Raw genomic sequence first — 14,945 nt, 5'->3', positions numbered from 1 at the left:
TTATTAGCACATCCTAAAGAGATTGCCCTTTATCACAAAGAAGCCATAGGTAAGAATATTTCTCCGTATGCAAGTGAAAGTAAGTAAGTCAGTTCTTGCACGATTTAAGAGGCTTCATGAAATGCAAGATGGCTCATCCCACCTATCACGAGTGGCAGACAGCCGCAGACCAACCTCTGACCTGCATTGCTAATCCTAGTAAGCCACTATCATCACCTGCAACCAAAGTTTTTCTTCTCCTCACTAACCACAAGCTGATCTGTCAGATTTATGTTATAAGGTATTTCTTAATGATAACCGACATCTTCCATCCACATTTATTATTCATGTTGATGTGTATTTATCACGAGATTAGGTATTAGCCTATTGGTTATACACAGGTCTATTTATTCGGTAGCGTTCTCTTGTATATATATATACTTATGCATTAACATTGCATTATACCTACACTTCGCGTGCCCCTCAAAACTACCTCTCTCATCTCATACCCCCACTGTATGACCAACGCCATGGCAGAAGCCCTCGGTACAGCTCTCTCGATTGTCGGAGCCGTTGGAGTTCTTGGTCAAATCTTCTCCGGCTGTATAACAGCCTACTCACTCTTCACAACTGCTTCTGATCTCTCACGAGACTCGGAAAAACTTATCTGCAAAATTAAGATTGAGGAGATGAGATTACTGGTTTGGGGTAGGGAGTGGGGAGTTTTAGAGGGAAGATTTGAGGAGGAATTGAAAAGAGAAGAGGGGATTGGCAATGCGAGGTTGAGAGGTTTGGCGATGGAGATTCTGAGTGAGTTGTACAGGACTATTACGGACTTTCAGAGGTTGAGAGAGAAATATGGGGTCGTAGAACAGAGCGGAGGGAGAGATGAGATTGAGAGAAGAGAAAGTTACGACAGGGAGGTGGAGAAAGAGAAAGTAGGCTTTGGAATAGGGAAATTGAGTTTGAGGAGTGAATTGTCGAAGAGAGTCAAATGGGTTATTAGTGATAAGGAGAAGTTCACGGTACTTTTGCAGGATCTGAAAGATTATAATAATGGGCTGGAACAGCTATTTCCACCGTCAAGACTAGCAACTCTCCACAGGACGTGGACGAATGAACTATTACAAGGTGCACATCGAGATTTACACAAGCTGAAAGATCTGGAGGCGGCGAGTAGTGGGGTTTATCCGGCATTGAATGTCTCGGCCAATCTCAAACAATTGAGAATCAATCTAGACGAGAAGGAAACCAAGAATTTCAAACCAACCTATACCTTGAAAATTCAACGCCATGCGTTAGTGGTCAAGAATTCAGACATAGGAAGGACGCATGGGCAGTATAGAAACCGATCATCAGCCGAGCCACAAGACATTATAGTTGAATGGGTAGAATACGAAAAAGAAGATATCGATGCTCGATTAAATCATCTTCGTCGAATAGACGACCTCGCACGCATGATTCATAGCGCTTCTAATCGTCATCCAGATCTCCATACAATTGATTCTCTCGGCTACACAGACGATAGTACATCTTCTCGCTACGGACTCATCTACCGCTCCCCATCTCCCTCCTCCTCAACCCTCAATTCTCTCATCACCAGCAACGATTTCCGCACCCCTGATCTAGGTGACCGCTTTAAACTCGCCCACACACTTTCTGTTGCTCTCTGGTCCCTTCACTCCTTAGACTGGCTGCATAAAAACCTCTGCAGTTCCAATATTCTTTTTTTCCCCAGTGCATACACAAAAAGTCCTCGTATCTCAAAGGAACGAGAAAACGTACCAGATATAAGCACACCATATCTTCTCGGTTTTGACGCCTCCCGTCCAGACCATATGGGGGAAATGTCCATCGCATCTCGCAATCCTACAGCAGCGGATCTCCACCGCCATCCTTCGTCTCTACATTCCTCTTCTTGTCCGCGCAAAGAGTATTGTAAATCCTTTGATATTTATTCTCTAGGGTTAATATTACTAGAGATTGGCTTGTGGAAAACATTACAGACATATCATAAACCGCACTACTCAGCGGAGAAATTTAGGGATAAGATCGTGGTGCAGAATTTAGTGCCGGGGTTGGGTAGCAAAGTTGGGAGGGGGTATAGAGAGGTGGTGGAGAGGTGTTTGGGGGTTAGAGAAGATGTGAATGGGGCTGAAGCGGGGGCATTGATGGAATTTGTGGTGGGTAGGTTGGAGAGCTTAAGAGTATGAGCTATTGAGGAAAAGACGCAAAGAAAAAGAGAAACAGAGCATGAGAGTTTTGTATGAACCTGCATTTATATTTGTAGATTGCCTAGTATAATTGGATTACGAACTAACAAGGATGTTTCATTGTCTCTCCTTAACTCATATCATCACTTAACCCCACTGCCTACTTTCCCTTGCCCGCCGCCGCAATCACCGCCGCTACATCTCCATTGGCTTTCCACTGCGCCCATTCCGTAACACCACGCTCGTCTCCAACCTCTCCTGGTGCAAGCATAGGGATACTACCATTGTCGCTAATCAATCTGGTCATTCTCGTAGTATGAGAAGGTCTGAGGAAATATCCTAGACCCAATCTCGTTGCCGCAGCCTGTTTTCCCGGCGCAGTAACGACGCGGTGTATGGAAGCACGCACAGCTCCCGCAGTCCATTCTACCATTGTATCTCCGATTAGAACAATGACGCAACCGGGCTCCGGTCTCACATATCTCCAGTTAGCTTCGATATTCTCTATTCCTGCTCCCAAGACCTGTAGGCCGCCACAAACTGTGAACAATAATGTAATTGAGCCAATATCTGTATGATTGTTGAGGGTGACGAACTCCTCTTTGACAGATTTGGGTCGAGTGCACAACATTCTAATGCTTGAGTCGGAGGTTTTGTTGATAGAGCTCAAAGCTTCAAGAGTACCTGGCGCTAGCCCCATACTCATGTCTAGATGAAAATGGATCAGGTCGAGTGCTGCGTGAGCGTGTTGAAAGAATCTCTTGATGTTGTCGCGGTCCTGCTCTACTGGCTGCGGATTAGTAAGTGGTTGTTTGTTTCCAACGGCATCATCTTGGGAAATGGCGAAGAACTCGACAGAATCTATGCGTCCGTCAGGGGTCTGAAGAGTCCGAGATGGCTTATATCTACCCATCTGTTAGTTCTTTTCTCTCAAGAAGAGATATCTAGACTACATACCCAACCATTCTCTTTGGTGGCTTATACATGAATGTATCCAAAATCTTCCGATCGAGATCAAGTGTTTCTCTACCAACGTCCATCATAGATCCTGCCTCACTAGACAGGGTCTCTCCGTTATCAGAATCTGTCAAGTCAAGTAAAAAGTGACCTTGGTCTCTGCATGCGTCAAACAATCTCGCAGATTCATTGGAATTATTGCTTTGCAAGTTCTTGAAGGAGATTCTTGACATATCGGCGATTGGTACATTGGAAGGGAATTCCGGCCATTGCTTGAAATAGCTTGAAGGAGGCATTTTAGTTTTAGATATTGCGAAAGAAGTGATGATTTGATGAGTTGTATGGTGAACTCGTTGTTCGGGGAGAGATATCTAAAGAAGCTGCCTTGCTGAGACAAGATGAGTAGAAGGTGAGAATGTATTAATGGTAAAGAGCAGGAAAGAGAATTCAGTTGTGGGATATCGCCATCGATCTTATATAAAGATTGCTCGATCACGTTCTACTGCTCGATACGGGGTGCCCGGTACGAGGTCGATGATCATAATATTGTAACACTGTAGTATGTTTCAATTGAATGGTTCTATGTGATATAGATATATTCAGCAACCAATGACTACATCAACAAGGAACTCTAATTTGAGCTGCTGTACTTGATGTTCAAAAATCTGACGTGTTGGGGTATCATTGTATCTGTACCGCACCTGAACACCAGAATTACAAAGAAGGGAGTTTGTGTTGCTGAATTTATGGACTTTGGACTTTGGGCTTGCACTTTTCATCAGTTTCAAAAATGGCTGGCATTTCCTTGAGATCTTTATGTACGGCAGCTCAGCTCAGTTCGATTTTCCCTGGTACCTAAGATCAATATACGAGAAGTTGATGTTTTGCTTAACGAACATTGTCTACCAGGCTCATCTTTAATCTTGCTTTCTTTTCAAACTAGTACATTGTTGAAGTGAACAGGTGATTTCCACTTGCTTGTTACTTACAGACCGAGCTTTAAATCCAAAAGACAAAGTTTCTGACATGAAAGCCTCGGTCAAGCTATTAGCTTCAGTTTATATTCAATCGAGAGACATAATTGACTACAAAATCGCTTGATTGGGAGCCAAGATACCGTTAAAACTAAGAAAGAGTTTAGACGAATTTGACGTCATGGAGAAAAGCAGAGATAATCGTACTATATGAGGAAAGAGATAAGTTCACAGAGAATGTAATGCAGAAAATAGTGGACAAAATAGAAACAGGAGACGAGAAAGAGCAAAAAACAAACAAACAATGGATTACAAACCAAATTTTGAACTTGTAGAGAATGATCCAATGATAGTTAAAATTTCAAATGAATATGTTATGCGAAAAAGAGAATACCAAGATGGATTCACCATTTACTCGAAAGTTTTCCGAGGCCTCTTTCTCACGCATAAGGGCCTCGCTTCTTTTGGTCAGCCAGCTCCACCCCTTAACTCTGGGCTCGCAAAGTGGTATCGGAAGGTTCAGATGAGAACGAAGGGGGATATGTTAATGTAAATTACGAAGATATGAGAATACAGAAGAATAAGTGCTAATGGGAAAAGATAGCGAGAAGAGAAGTCTGAGATAAACCGAAAGAAAAATCAGTTGCATATATTTCGGCATTTATTGGGAATATGACTATTGAATGGAACAAAACAAAAAATGAAAGCAGGGGAAATGGGAACTTGAGGTTTTCAATTTGATGAAGTGACGGGCAAGATGGGAAGGGAACTGGAGAAACGAGGAAGGAACGACCGCGTCTCCGCTCAACCCTGTAAGCTGGCAATGCTCAACATACAAGAGTTGCAAAATATTTTGATCTTTAGAAATGGTGAACGATTAGATTTAATAACTCCCATTAGCGCCTTCTAGTACCCAAATCTCGCAGGCCCATAACGAAAGTTTGTTGCCAAGTCAATTTACCCTCATGCTAACCCCTTACACCAAGAAACATAAATTGTCAAACCAACACGCTTCATAATACATGACCTGTCCTTTAGATTACATTCCTAGAATACCTATACCGAATCAAAACAAAAACCACTACACCAACTGACGCGACCAAGAATTGTTCATGCCACTCATGGCCAATGTGCTCTCAATCGTATCTTGATACTGCTCACTAGTCCAAGCTCCAGTCTCTGTGAGAGGATTAGGTCCCCACCCCTTGTGTTCGAGTTCCAAACTACTACCAGAGTTATGAAGACTGGATCCACCTCGCTTGCTTCCCTTCTTCGCCTTCATTGAAGAGGTTTTGGATGCGAGAGTACACGAGGACTCGTTTTTCTCCAGCCAGGAACGGAGAGCCCACGAGTAGCCTTCGACAGAGTATGGCTGGTCTTTTGCATTTTTGGTACCATTTCTGAGATCATCGTTGCTCCAGTTCATGTTGAAGTTTTGAAAGTTGTTGCTGCTCTCACAAACAAGAAGTTCTTCATGCGGAGTTGAAGTCTGGTTATATGAGGAAACATATCCCGGGATAGGGCGTTGATATACATAAGTAGGTTCTTCATAGACGGTAATCTTTGGCTCCAACATTTGGGTATCCTGCTGTGTGACCAAGACAATGCCAGCAGAATGAGTGCCAAGCTCCGAGCAACTACAATTGACCTCATTGTAAAAAGGAGGTCTGGTTGCCAAGACGGCTTTAAGACAGAATTCACAGATGACAGCCCAGTCATCTGAATCATTTCGATAAATGTCTTTGGTGTTATTGTTATAAACTGGAGGAGCCATGCTGAAAGGCTAAAAGAACTTTCGGAATATTAGATATGAGGCGTCTGACAAGGCTTGGGTAAATGACTTACGAAATAGGTTAGAAACAAATGATGATTGTATTAACCGAAGGAGGCCGATTGGATTGGTGGTTTGCTTGTCAGGTAGGATGCTACTAATGGGACAAATAAAGAGAAATTATATGTTACCAGAAGAGAAGGCTGAAGTGACAATATTTATATGCTTGATTTGAAGCGTGAATACCAAGACAAGGCTTGAAAGTTAGATAACTTCGTTGATAATGAATGAAGAGAGAGAAATCAAGGAGAAAACCAGATACTTATAAACCTACTTCGACCCTTCTTACACTACAAAGCTCGGATACATATTTTGCTAAAAGGGCGGCTCAGGTATCAACTCTGTGCTGGCCCAGACCTTTGGGGGGTCATATGAAGGTATCCGAACGTCGGAGCACATAGAATTGAATGTGTATGTGCATTATCGAAAAGGTACATTTACAACTTGTTGTAAATTTCACTACCAACGCCCCTCTGCGCGCAAATTCATGAATGTGGCTGAATTGGAGGAGCAGAACAAACCGCCGATAAAGGGCGGGAATCGAATTCCGTGGCATACGAGATTGAGTTTGAACCATTCAATCGAGGCGGTGCTGTCCGCCTCACTTTGTTAATCAATGATGTCTGGCATAGTATTATCGACAGTGCTAGAATTTGCTGCTCTCCTGAACAGTGAGTAAAGCTTTGAAGTAATCACCGGTTGATTGCGCTTATCCTCGGGTGACATGACTTGACTTTTCATCTCTCCAGCCAGGGCAACACCAATCATGAGGTAAACTTCACGTTATCTGGAAGAAGATCCAAGTTTGCAATCATGAAAGTAGTGGCCTGTATGTTATGTTGCCCAGGATTACTTTCAATTGAACATAGATCTTTTAATCGACATCCCTACATCTTACACAACCCTGTATCTTGCACACTTTTATTTATTGAATTAAAAATCGATTATAAATTCAAAAATCATTATAATAATTTCAAAATTAATATATAAAAGTTTTAAAAGTATCATAAAGCAAACTGAATTCTTAAAAGATTTAAAATATAAAACAAAATATTGATCAATTTAAAATAATATTATTGTAAAATATTAAAAATATAATAAAAAATTATATTAAAATTTATTTATTAAACTAAAAATTAGTTTTTCAAATTCTTTTATATTAATATTTTAAAAGAAAAGTCTAAACATTTAAAAAAACATTAAGAATTAAGTTTTAAATAAGATTTTAAAAGTATATTTAAATTAAAAAAATTAAAAAAGATTTAAAAATTATTTTAAAATATATTTACTTTTCTTTTTGTAAAAAGAAAAAGAAAAATTATAAATCAAATTAAATTTAATAAGTTTAATCTTTAATTATTATAAAAGAATGTAATATAAAAATAATAAAATCATTTTAAAAATAAAAAATAATATAAAAATCAATATTAAATCTATTATAAATTAATGAATAAGAAAATGACAATTTTGAAAATATTATTTATTTCTTTTAAACTTTAAAATTATATAGTTTTTTTTTAAAAGAAATATATAATAAACTTATTTTTAAAAGAATTTTATTTAGAAAATTATCTTTAATTTTTTCAAAATTTTTAAGAATTCTAAATTCAAAATTCATTTTTAATTCAATCCTATAATATTTTATATTTGATATTGATATAAAAAATAATAATATATTTTAATAATTATACTAAAAAACAAATTATTTGAAAAAAAAAAAATCTATTGTAATAAAATTATTATAATATTTAATTATAAGTATTTTTTAATAAATAATTATAAGTATATATAACTCATAAAATATATCTTTTTTTATTTTTTTCATTTAAATTAATATATAAATATTATTATAAAACTAGCTTTTTATTCAAATATTATAAAATACTTAATTTATAGTTGATTTTAATTTAAAAAAAGATAATTTATAAATTTTATTATAATAATTTAAAATATTTTGGAATTTTTGATATAAAAGCTTACTTTTTTTTAATTTTCTATATAAGAATAAATCAAAATTTTGAATTATTCAAAAAAAGAATAATTCTTTTCATTTATATTATTAAATAAATTAATATATAATATTTTAATATCAATATTTTTATATTGAAATTATATTACACTTTTTAGATATTCTCAATATTTCAATTTTTATTTTGAATAAAAATAATATAATTATATCTTAATAAAAAGTTATGATAAAATATAATAATTAATCAATTATTAATTGAATTTAATATATCATTTTGAAAAGAAATAAAGATGTGCAAGATATAGGGTTGTGCAAGATGTAGGGATATCGGTTAACCGAGGTTATCACATGCTTTCGTTCCATGCCATGAGCGGTCACTCCGAGTCTCTGCCTCTTTCATGAATATTCACGATTTTCAAAACAACAAAACTGCCATTGTGCGGGAACTCATCAACTGGTTTGTGTCAAATAGCTAGATTTCTGAGAATCTCGGAATTGCCCTGAATGTTACATCCGGATATACACACAGCACGAAGACATGAAGATGTTCTCTCGGTTAAAAATTGTTAGCTATAATGACGCGCAAATTCGATCCCTTTGTCTCACATCCGATACTGCCCTCGATGATTCAGCACATGATTTATCATCTCAACTTACTCTCTTTCACTTGATCTGCACAATACCGATACCAAAGATAACCGCTCGCCAAGTGCAGCCTTGAGTCGCACAGCAAGGGCTGAAAGGAGCGACTTTTGTCTGGTTGGCTGGAAGTCGTGCTAGCTGGAATAGTAAGCACAAAACTTCATATCGGAGTCTCCAATATGTCGTGTTTTGCAAAACTAGGGCGAGGTTGTAGAGCCAAGGAATCGACCCCAGGGGATTCTCGGAAGACGCCGCCCTCCGCGTGGTTTGGAATGTAAGACGCTTTTCATGTCTGGTCCTTTTGTATTTGAGCCTCAGAGTATTCCTAGTATGGTTTTGCATGTTATGTGACGTATGTATCTTCCACTGTACCCTAACTTGTAAGTTGTGCTAGTTCGCAGGCACGAAAGCATAAACTGGTAACCTACAAGGACGAGTAAGCAGCTGCCTGATAGTACATGGAGTAAAGCATACGCATCATGACGACAATGTCGCGGATCAAATATTGGGCATGACGGATTGCCATTCCCATTCTTACTCAAACACACTTATAGAGACCAGGAAATAAAATAACAAACCAAAATCAATTGCAAAAATTATCAAATTCTTCATGCTTTTCTACCATTGATATCTAATAGAACCTTATGACAACCTTGTAAACACCTTCGTACTCCATTTTTGAACACTGCATTATTAAGTCCACAATCTACATGTACCATCCGCACCAGCACTAACAAGCCAAGGCTCCTTTGGATGCCAGTCCAGATCCATGACACCTAAAGCGCTCTTGACCTTGTGTCCTTTCAAAACCTTCACTGGTACGATAGTAGCGTTCTCCATCGCATCACTTACAACCTTTCCGTGGAAGATTTGCAAGCTTCCGTCGTCACTAGCATCTGCAAATAATGGAAGACCACCTTTATGGTATTTGACAGCTCGAATAGCTTTATTGTGGAAACGCATAGTCTTGTATGGGCGGGTAGAAAGGTCGAGATCATGCCATAAGAGACGACGATCATAAGAACCAACAATGAGATTGTCACCTCCAGGATGGATATCGAAAGAAGAGATCCAGCGAGCACCAGGTTGAATAATCTTGACCAATTCTTGTTTTTGTAAGTCGTAACTGCGGATTGTGCGTTGAGTGGCAACGAAGAAAATGGGTCGAGAGGGATGGAATTGAGCAGTCTGGGCGATACCGGGAAGACGTCTGAATGGAATTTGTGTGAGATGTTTCGAGAGAGTGTGGATTGCAACGGCGGACTTTTGGGCTGTAGGAGATACAGTGGAAAAGAAGTCACCTCTTCGGTGCCAATTGATAACCTTGACTGTGGATCTTACAGTGATCTTGATTAGTACACCTTCATCTTGTAGACGTGAGGTAGGACGAGTCCAGGTAGCGACAGGCTCTTTCTTCTGTCCGTTAGCCGTAAGTGCTTGTGTGGCATTTGTTGCGTAACCAAATCCAGCATCTAATAATTCTCGGCTATTGCTCTCAGAAACCGGATCAATTATGGTTGGTACCATAAGGAATATATCCTCTCCAGCTGCGGCAGAAAGTATGATAGCGTCCTTCGCTGGGCGCCACTTAACAGCATTAACTGCCTCCTCATCTCCTATCTGCGCACTCCAGAGTTGTTTTCCGGTCAAAAGTTCCCAAACACGAACAGTACCATCATCACCGCCGGTAGCCAGCCACGTTCCAGATGGATCAATGGCCAAACTTCGTACCCTACCACCATGGCCACGGAATAGCGTCTGCGTGATAGTTGGGAAAGGCTTAAGTTCCTCTGGCTTTGGTAACTTTGGAAGTAAGGAAGCAGGGTCGATATTGAGCCTATTCTTGCGAACTCGCGGTGCCAAATAGAGATCAAGCGAACGTTCGAACCTCTCATTGATAAACTTATCATATCCCGGTACTTTTCGTAAAGAATCATATGCTGTTGGTAGATACTCCTTTTCTCTATCCTCAGGATCTGTAGCTTCCCATTCTTTTCTTTCTGCTTTAGATGGGAGATACTCAGGAGGTGGGTTGTAACTTAGATCGTATCCTGGTGGGGGTGGCTTTGGAGCTGGGATCTTCATGATATGATCTGGTTGCGCCTCCTCGTTCTGCCATATATCGTAGTGGTGTTCTTCTTCCTCTTCCTCGCGCTCTTGTGGTGGTTTATATGGTAAGATTCTACCTTCTCGAATTGCCCGAACAATCTTCATGATTCGCTTTGCTTCATGCTTGGATGGCAAGAAACGTCGTTTAGGTTCAGGAGCCGAGCTCAGAGGCATAATCTCCTCGACGCCGCTGAAATATGGAACATAATCCTATTCCAAGTTAGTTCGAAAATACAACATAGATATAAAAAGAAGTGCTTACAGGATATGGGTCGTAACCATCTTCCGGAGCTTCATTTGTTTGTATCCTGCGCAGAACCTCCAATTCCTCTTGAGTCAAGTTGAGAGGCTTGCCTGTAGAAGGATCTGTAAGACCTGTCCATCCCTTTGGAATATCGATACTATCTAGCAATGCATCAAGTGCTTCACCCTTTGCAGGTCGCATAATTTTCTTTCCATTGATGTCATAACCAATGTGAGGATAAGAATCATAGAAAGACAATGGGATGTTTCCAATAGTATTAGTTGGCTCTTGGGCATCTGAATCATCCGAGTCGTAGACTGGGTCTATCTCCTCATAAACATAACGTTCTCCTCCATTAGCATCCTTCACCACAGTGTAGTTGGGCTTGTCATCGTCTTCGTTGGCATTGATTTTGCTGAGGGAAGTTCTTGTCGCGGATTCTTCTCCCTCGCCATTCTCTGAGGGTACCTCATCACTATTCAATGCCTCGAGTTCTTCCTCATCCAAATCTTCTTCGTCTTCACTGTCCTCTGCTGCGCTGTCGTCGGATTCATCTTCACTTTGCGACAAGATTCCTTCCAGAATTCCATCACCAAATTCTGCTTCAGATTCGACATCGGATATCTCAGGTTCATCTCGGGTAACAGCTTTGCGCTTTCGTTGGGTTGTTGGGGGTGCCATTGTTACAATATTTTGCAATAATTTGGGCACTGTTTGAAATCCGAAAGCTTCATTAGATTTTTTCCTGGAAAAAATTGGTCGAAGGGCTTATCAGAGGTTGTTATCTTAGCGTCTTTTGTTGCTCTGGAGCATGGTCTGTAGCCTCTTTTGAGCCTCTCGAACCCTGTTCCATATATAAAATACAGTCAGAAACAACTGTTCACCGTCTTGCATTGAATTGAGATCAATTTGCTTCCTCATTTATCTTAATTAACAATTCCATTCACCAGCAAGGTGATTCTCATGGTGATGGATTCAACAGGTAAACAAAAGAATACTGCGGCAAAACATCGGGCTTGTGATGAGTGCAGTGAGTTACCTTGAACTCGAAAGCATTCATCCTCTGTACAACTACTCATTGGATATAGGAATCAGAAAACTTGCATGCTCAAAGGACCCTAACGGTTGTGAAAGATGTGTGCGAGAAAACATATCATGTCATTACTCTCAACAGAAACAAATGGGAAGACCAAGAAAGCGTCAATTTATCGAAACTATTAGAGATGAACCACCCAATACACAAAACAACCTACAACCTCTTCTTGATGATGGCACATTACTCCCCTTTTTTGGCGATGAACTTTACAATCTCGATGATAACGACTTTGCTGAACCGTATTACACTAATTCGAGTTTCAATGGATTTGATCCTGCCCAGCAATTTCCACAAACTCTCCCTCTGGACACCCCAACCCCTCTCTGGGCCTCAAATGTAGATGATGGCCGGAATATGTGGCATTTTGGAAACGGTGATATGCTAGACTCTGTTCCCATCGACTTTAGTAATATGAATATGGAAAAACTGGGTGAAGCTCAACCTGAAGCCAACCAAGAAGCTGAATTATCAACGGGGTCAAATCCTTCCTCCTCTTCGCCTAGTGGTAGTGATGGTCCTTTTCCAATATCAGGCGATAAGTGCAGCTGCCTATCATCGATGTATTTGTCACTATCAGCATTGCAGCAGTTCCCAAGTGACATCGATGAAGCTTTAAAGGTAGTTCGTGGCGCTAGTATTGTGGCATCGAAAGCCATTTGGTGCCCCTCGTGTGGTGCGATAGCGCTAATTTCGCCCATACCCTCTATTGAGGCCTTTCAAAATACAATGCTCATCGGAACTATACTACCTATCATTGCGAATGGATACGGCCGTTTACTAAAAATGGTTGATGAAGCGACTGCAGAGGCAATTGCTAAAGGGCAGACCAAAATCTTTAGGTATCTTGAATATGGCGGATTATGCGAGCACCAAAGACCAATAAACGAGGCAGTAGCATGCATAGGTAACGAATCATCCATGGCAGATAGAGAAATGCAACCAGCAGAGTGGCGAACTACCGTAAGAGCTTTGTTGCGTGCTGACGTCTATGGCCATGACCAACCTGGATTCAAATACAAAGGATTGAAAGATCTCGTTTCCGAGATGGAGCAAAGACAGAACGCTCGTCACAATATATTAGATGCACAAGTTGCTGCGGGCGTGCGATCGCTAGAGCATGGCCAATTCCCAGATTTGAAGATTGCAGATTTGACGGTCAAGCAATGCTATGGGGAGAGAACAAGGGGGTGCTTGGAGATCCTCAAAATGGCTAAGATGGCTGTAGACAGCATTGTTATTGCATGAGCATCAAGTTGTCTAGTAATCTTTGCAGATAACTGCGTAAAGCCACCCATTCGTATACTAACATTTTGCCATTCGCTTTCGAAATTTGATATTTGCTGGCTCAAATCAAAGTTGACCGCCGAACTACAGTACTGTTTTCTTGGATTTGGAATATGCAAGCAAGGCGCAAGGGAATTTTGTGAGCCTGTTCAGAAATTCAGCTATGAATTGCTAATCTTTCATGAGCATGGCTGCCAGAGAATTGATATCCCAGAACTTTATTCCACCCTTCGGCTCAAATGCACAACAAAACCACAAAAATGTTGTGAACTGTTGTGAACTGTTGCGGTACTCAAGATTGGAGGCCGACTGACAAAGGATAGGTTCATAGTTGGATGATGAACCGTTCATCACAATGCCAGCCCGACCGACAATGCGTCGGTTGATGGTTTAATCGAACAGGATCACCTTATGCCTTGACGGCCTACCCAGATACCTTCGTTGGGAGGTTTATGATCAAAGACTTTCAGAGGATGCAATGGCGTATGGAAAAAACACCAAAGAATGGCTTGGCTTTCTATGCCATTGTGCTACATAAGAGTGCCACGTTTGTATCCAATTCCTCGGGTATAGAACACGATTTCTTCTAATAACCTCGGGAGTCTTCATGGTTGATAGACATTGCTCTGCATACTTCACATTAGTCTATACTTGCTCGGATTGATCTGATACTCATCATTTCTCCATGCTCCATGCAATCTCTTCCAGACATTAGTTGTTAGGTAGGCAAAGGATGCGATGAACATATTGAAAACAGCCTTGGAAGTTCCGAAACTATGGGCGGCGGTAGATCTGTTAGATCTACCCATCGATCAACAACCACCCCCCTCTTAATCCTCATTCCCTCGACATCATGTGTTCTGTATTTAATATATTTCCACACTCCAGAACAATCTCGCACCTCGGTTTTCGGAAATGCAGAAACATAATCGGAAATTCTGTTTACGTTCAATACAGACAAATGCTTAATTACAGAATGGGGCATAAGGATGTTCATGAGGCTCGGCTTGGGTCTGGCACGAGGTGGAAGTTGGCTCCATGTAGCCAAAAAAAAAGCGGTACACCAAATCTCTCCAGGCCTCCAAGGGAATCAATCATATATTGAAAATCTTGATAACTTATGGCAATATCTTATAATGATATATATCTGTATTGAGTCAAAACCCCACAATGAAATTTATCTATACCTATACCACCCCCAATTTAACTTAACAATAACAATCTGATTCGATACAATAAATTAACGAGCGTACATATCGTATAACTATAATTTTCAACATTTTTTTATCTCTCTCACTGGACTAGAGAATGAACTGAAGGGGTGGATCCAATCTGATCTCGCTTGGCCCCTGATAAGTAAGTTAGTTGTATTGTAACGGATCTTCATTCCCACCGCTCGCACAAGTTTTCACTGCCGAATCCACATTTATCGTCTCTCTCATCCACATATCTATCCATCTATCCGCATACAGCAAATAGGACACATAGGATAAATCCATAGCTATCCATAGCTATCCATAGCTGTCCACAAAAGCTTGATAATCTGAGAGACGAAGGCAAAAGAGGATACTGATACCGAGGGATTGGTGTTTGCCTTGGTGTGTAGATGAATAAATAAGAAAGAGTTGGAAGATGGGAGATGTGTAG

General features: G+C 40.2%; 5 protein-coding genes across 5 annotated transcripts; 2 read left to right on the top strand and 3 right to left on the bottom strand.

The window, feature by feature from the left end:
• Positions 1-509: 509 nt before the first annotated feature.
• On the top strand, positions 510-2,192 carry EAF01_001837 (uncharacterized protein; the record flags this gene model as incomplete). Its single annotated transcript, XM_038910087.1, has 1 exon — positions 510-2,192. The coding sequence occupies one exon, from the start codon at positions 510-512 to the stop codon at positions 2,190-2,192; it is 1,683 nt and encodes a 560-aa protein (XP_038774899.1).
• Positions 2,193-2,352: 160 nt separating this feature from the next.
• Positions 2,353-3,445, bottom strand: EAF01_001836 (uncharacterized protein; the record flags this gene model as incomplete). Its single annotated transcript, XM_038910086.1, has 2 exons — positions 2,353-3,097; positions 3,150-3,445. The coding sequence occupies 2 exons, from the start codon at positions 3,443-3,445 to the stop codon at positions 2,353-2,355; spliced, it is 1,041 nt and encodes a 346-aa protein (XP_038774898.1).
• Positions 3,446-5,204: 1,759 nt separating this feature from the next.
• EAF01_001835 (uncharacterized protein) lies at positions 5,205-5,897 on the bottom strand (the record flags this gene model as incomplete). The annotated part of the gene is made up of 1 exon (XM_038910085.1): positions 5,205-5,897. The coding sequence occupies one exon, from the start codon at positions 5,895-5,897 to the stop codon at positions 5,205-5,207; it is 693 nt and encodes a 230-aa protein (XP_038774897.1).
• A 3,361-nt stretch (positions 5,898-9,258) lies between these two features.
• Positions 9,259-11,599, bottom strand: EAF01_001834 (uncharacterized protein; the record flags this gene model as incomplete). Its single annotated transcript, XM_038910084.1, has 2 exons — positions 9,259-10,884; positions 10,937-11,599. The coding sequence occupies 2 exons, from the start codon at positions 11,597-11,599 to the stop codon at positions 9,259-9,261; spliced, it is 2,289 nt and encodes a 762-aa protein (XP_038774896.1).
• A 207-nt stretch (positions 11,600-11,806) lies between these two features.
• Positions 11,807-14,491, top strand: EAF01_001833 (uncharacterized protein). The gene is made up of 2 exons (XM_038910083.1): positions 11,807-11,948; positions 12,007-14,491. The coding sequence occupies exons 1-2, from the start codon at positions 11,882-11,884 to the stop codon at positions 13,257-13,259; spliced, it is 1,320 nt and encodes a 439-aa protein (XP_038774895.1). The 5' UTR covers positions 11,807-11,881; the 3' UTR covers positions 13,260-14,491.
• Positions 14,492-14,945: the final 454 nt, after the last annotated feature.

The sequence above is a fragment of the Botrytis porri genome, assembly GCF_014898465.1.
Source record: "Botrytis porri strain MUCL 3234 chromosome Unknown BPOR_002, whole genome shotgun sequence".
NCBI classification, from domain to species: domain Eukaryota; kingdom Fungi; phylum Ascomycota; class Leotiomycetes; order Helotiales; family Sclerotiniaceae; genus Botrytis; species Botrytis porri.
This window is presented reverse-complemented; position numbering and strand designations above follow the sequence as displayed.

Coding starts and splice junctions, on each gene's coding strand:
- EAF01_001833 (XM_038910083.1), top strand. CDS start 11,882: ATGGTGATGGATTCAACAGGTAAACAAAAGAATACTGCGGCAAAACAT. Junction 11,949..12,006: donor TCGGGCTTGTGATGAGTGCA/GTGAGTTACCTT, acceptor CATTGGATATAG/GAATCAGAAAACTTGCATGC.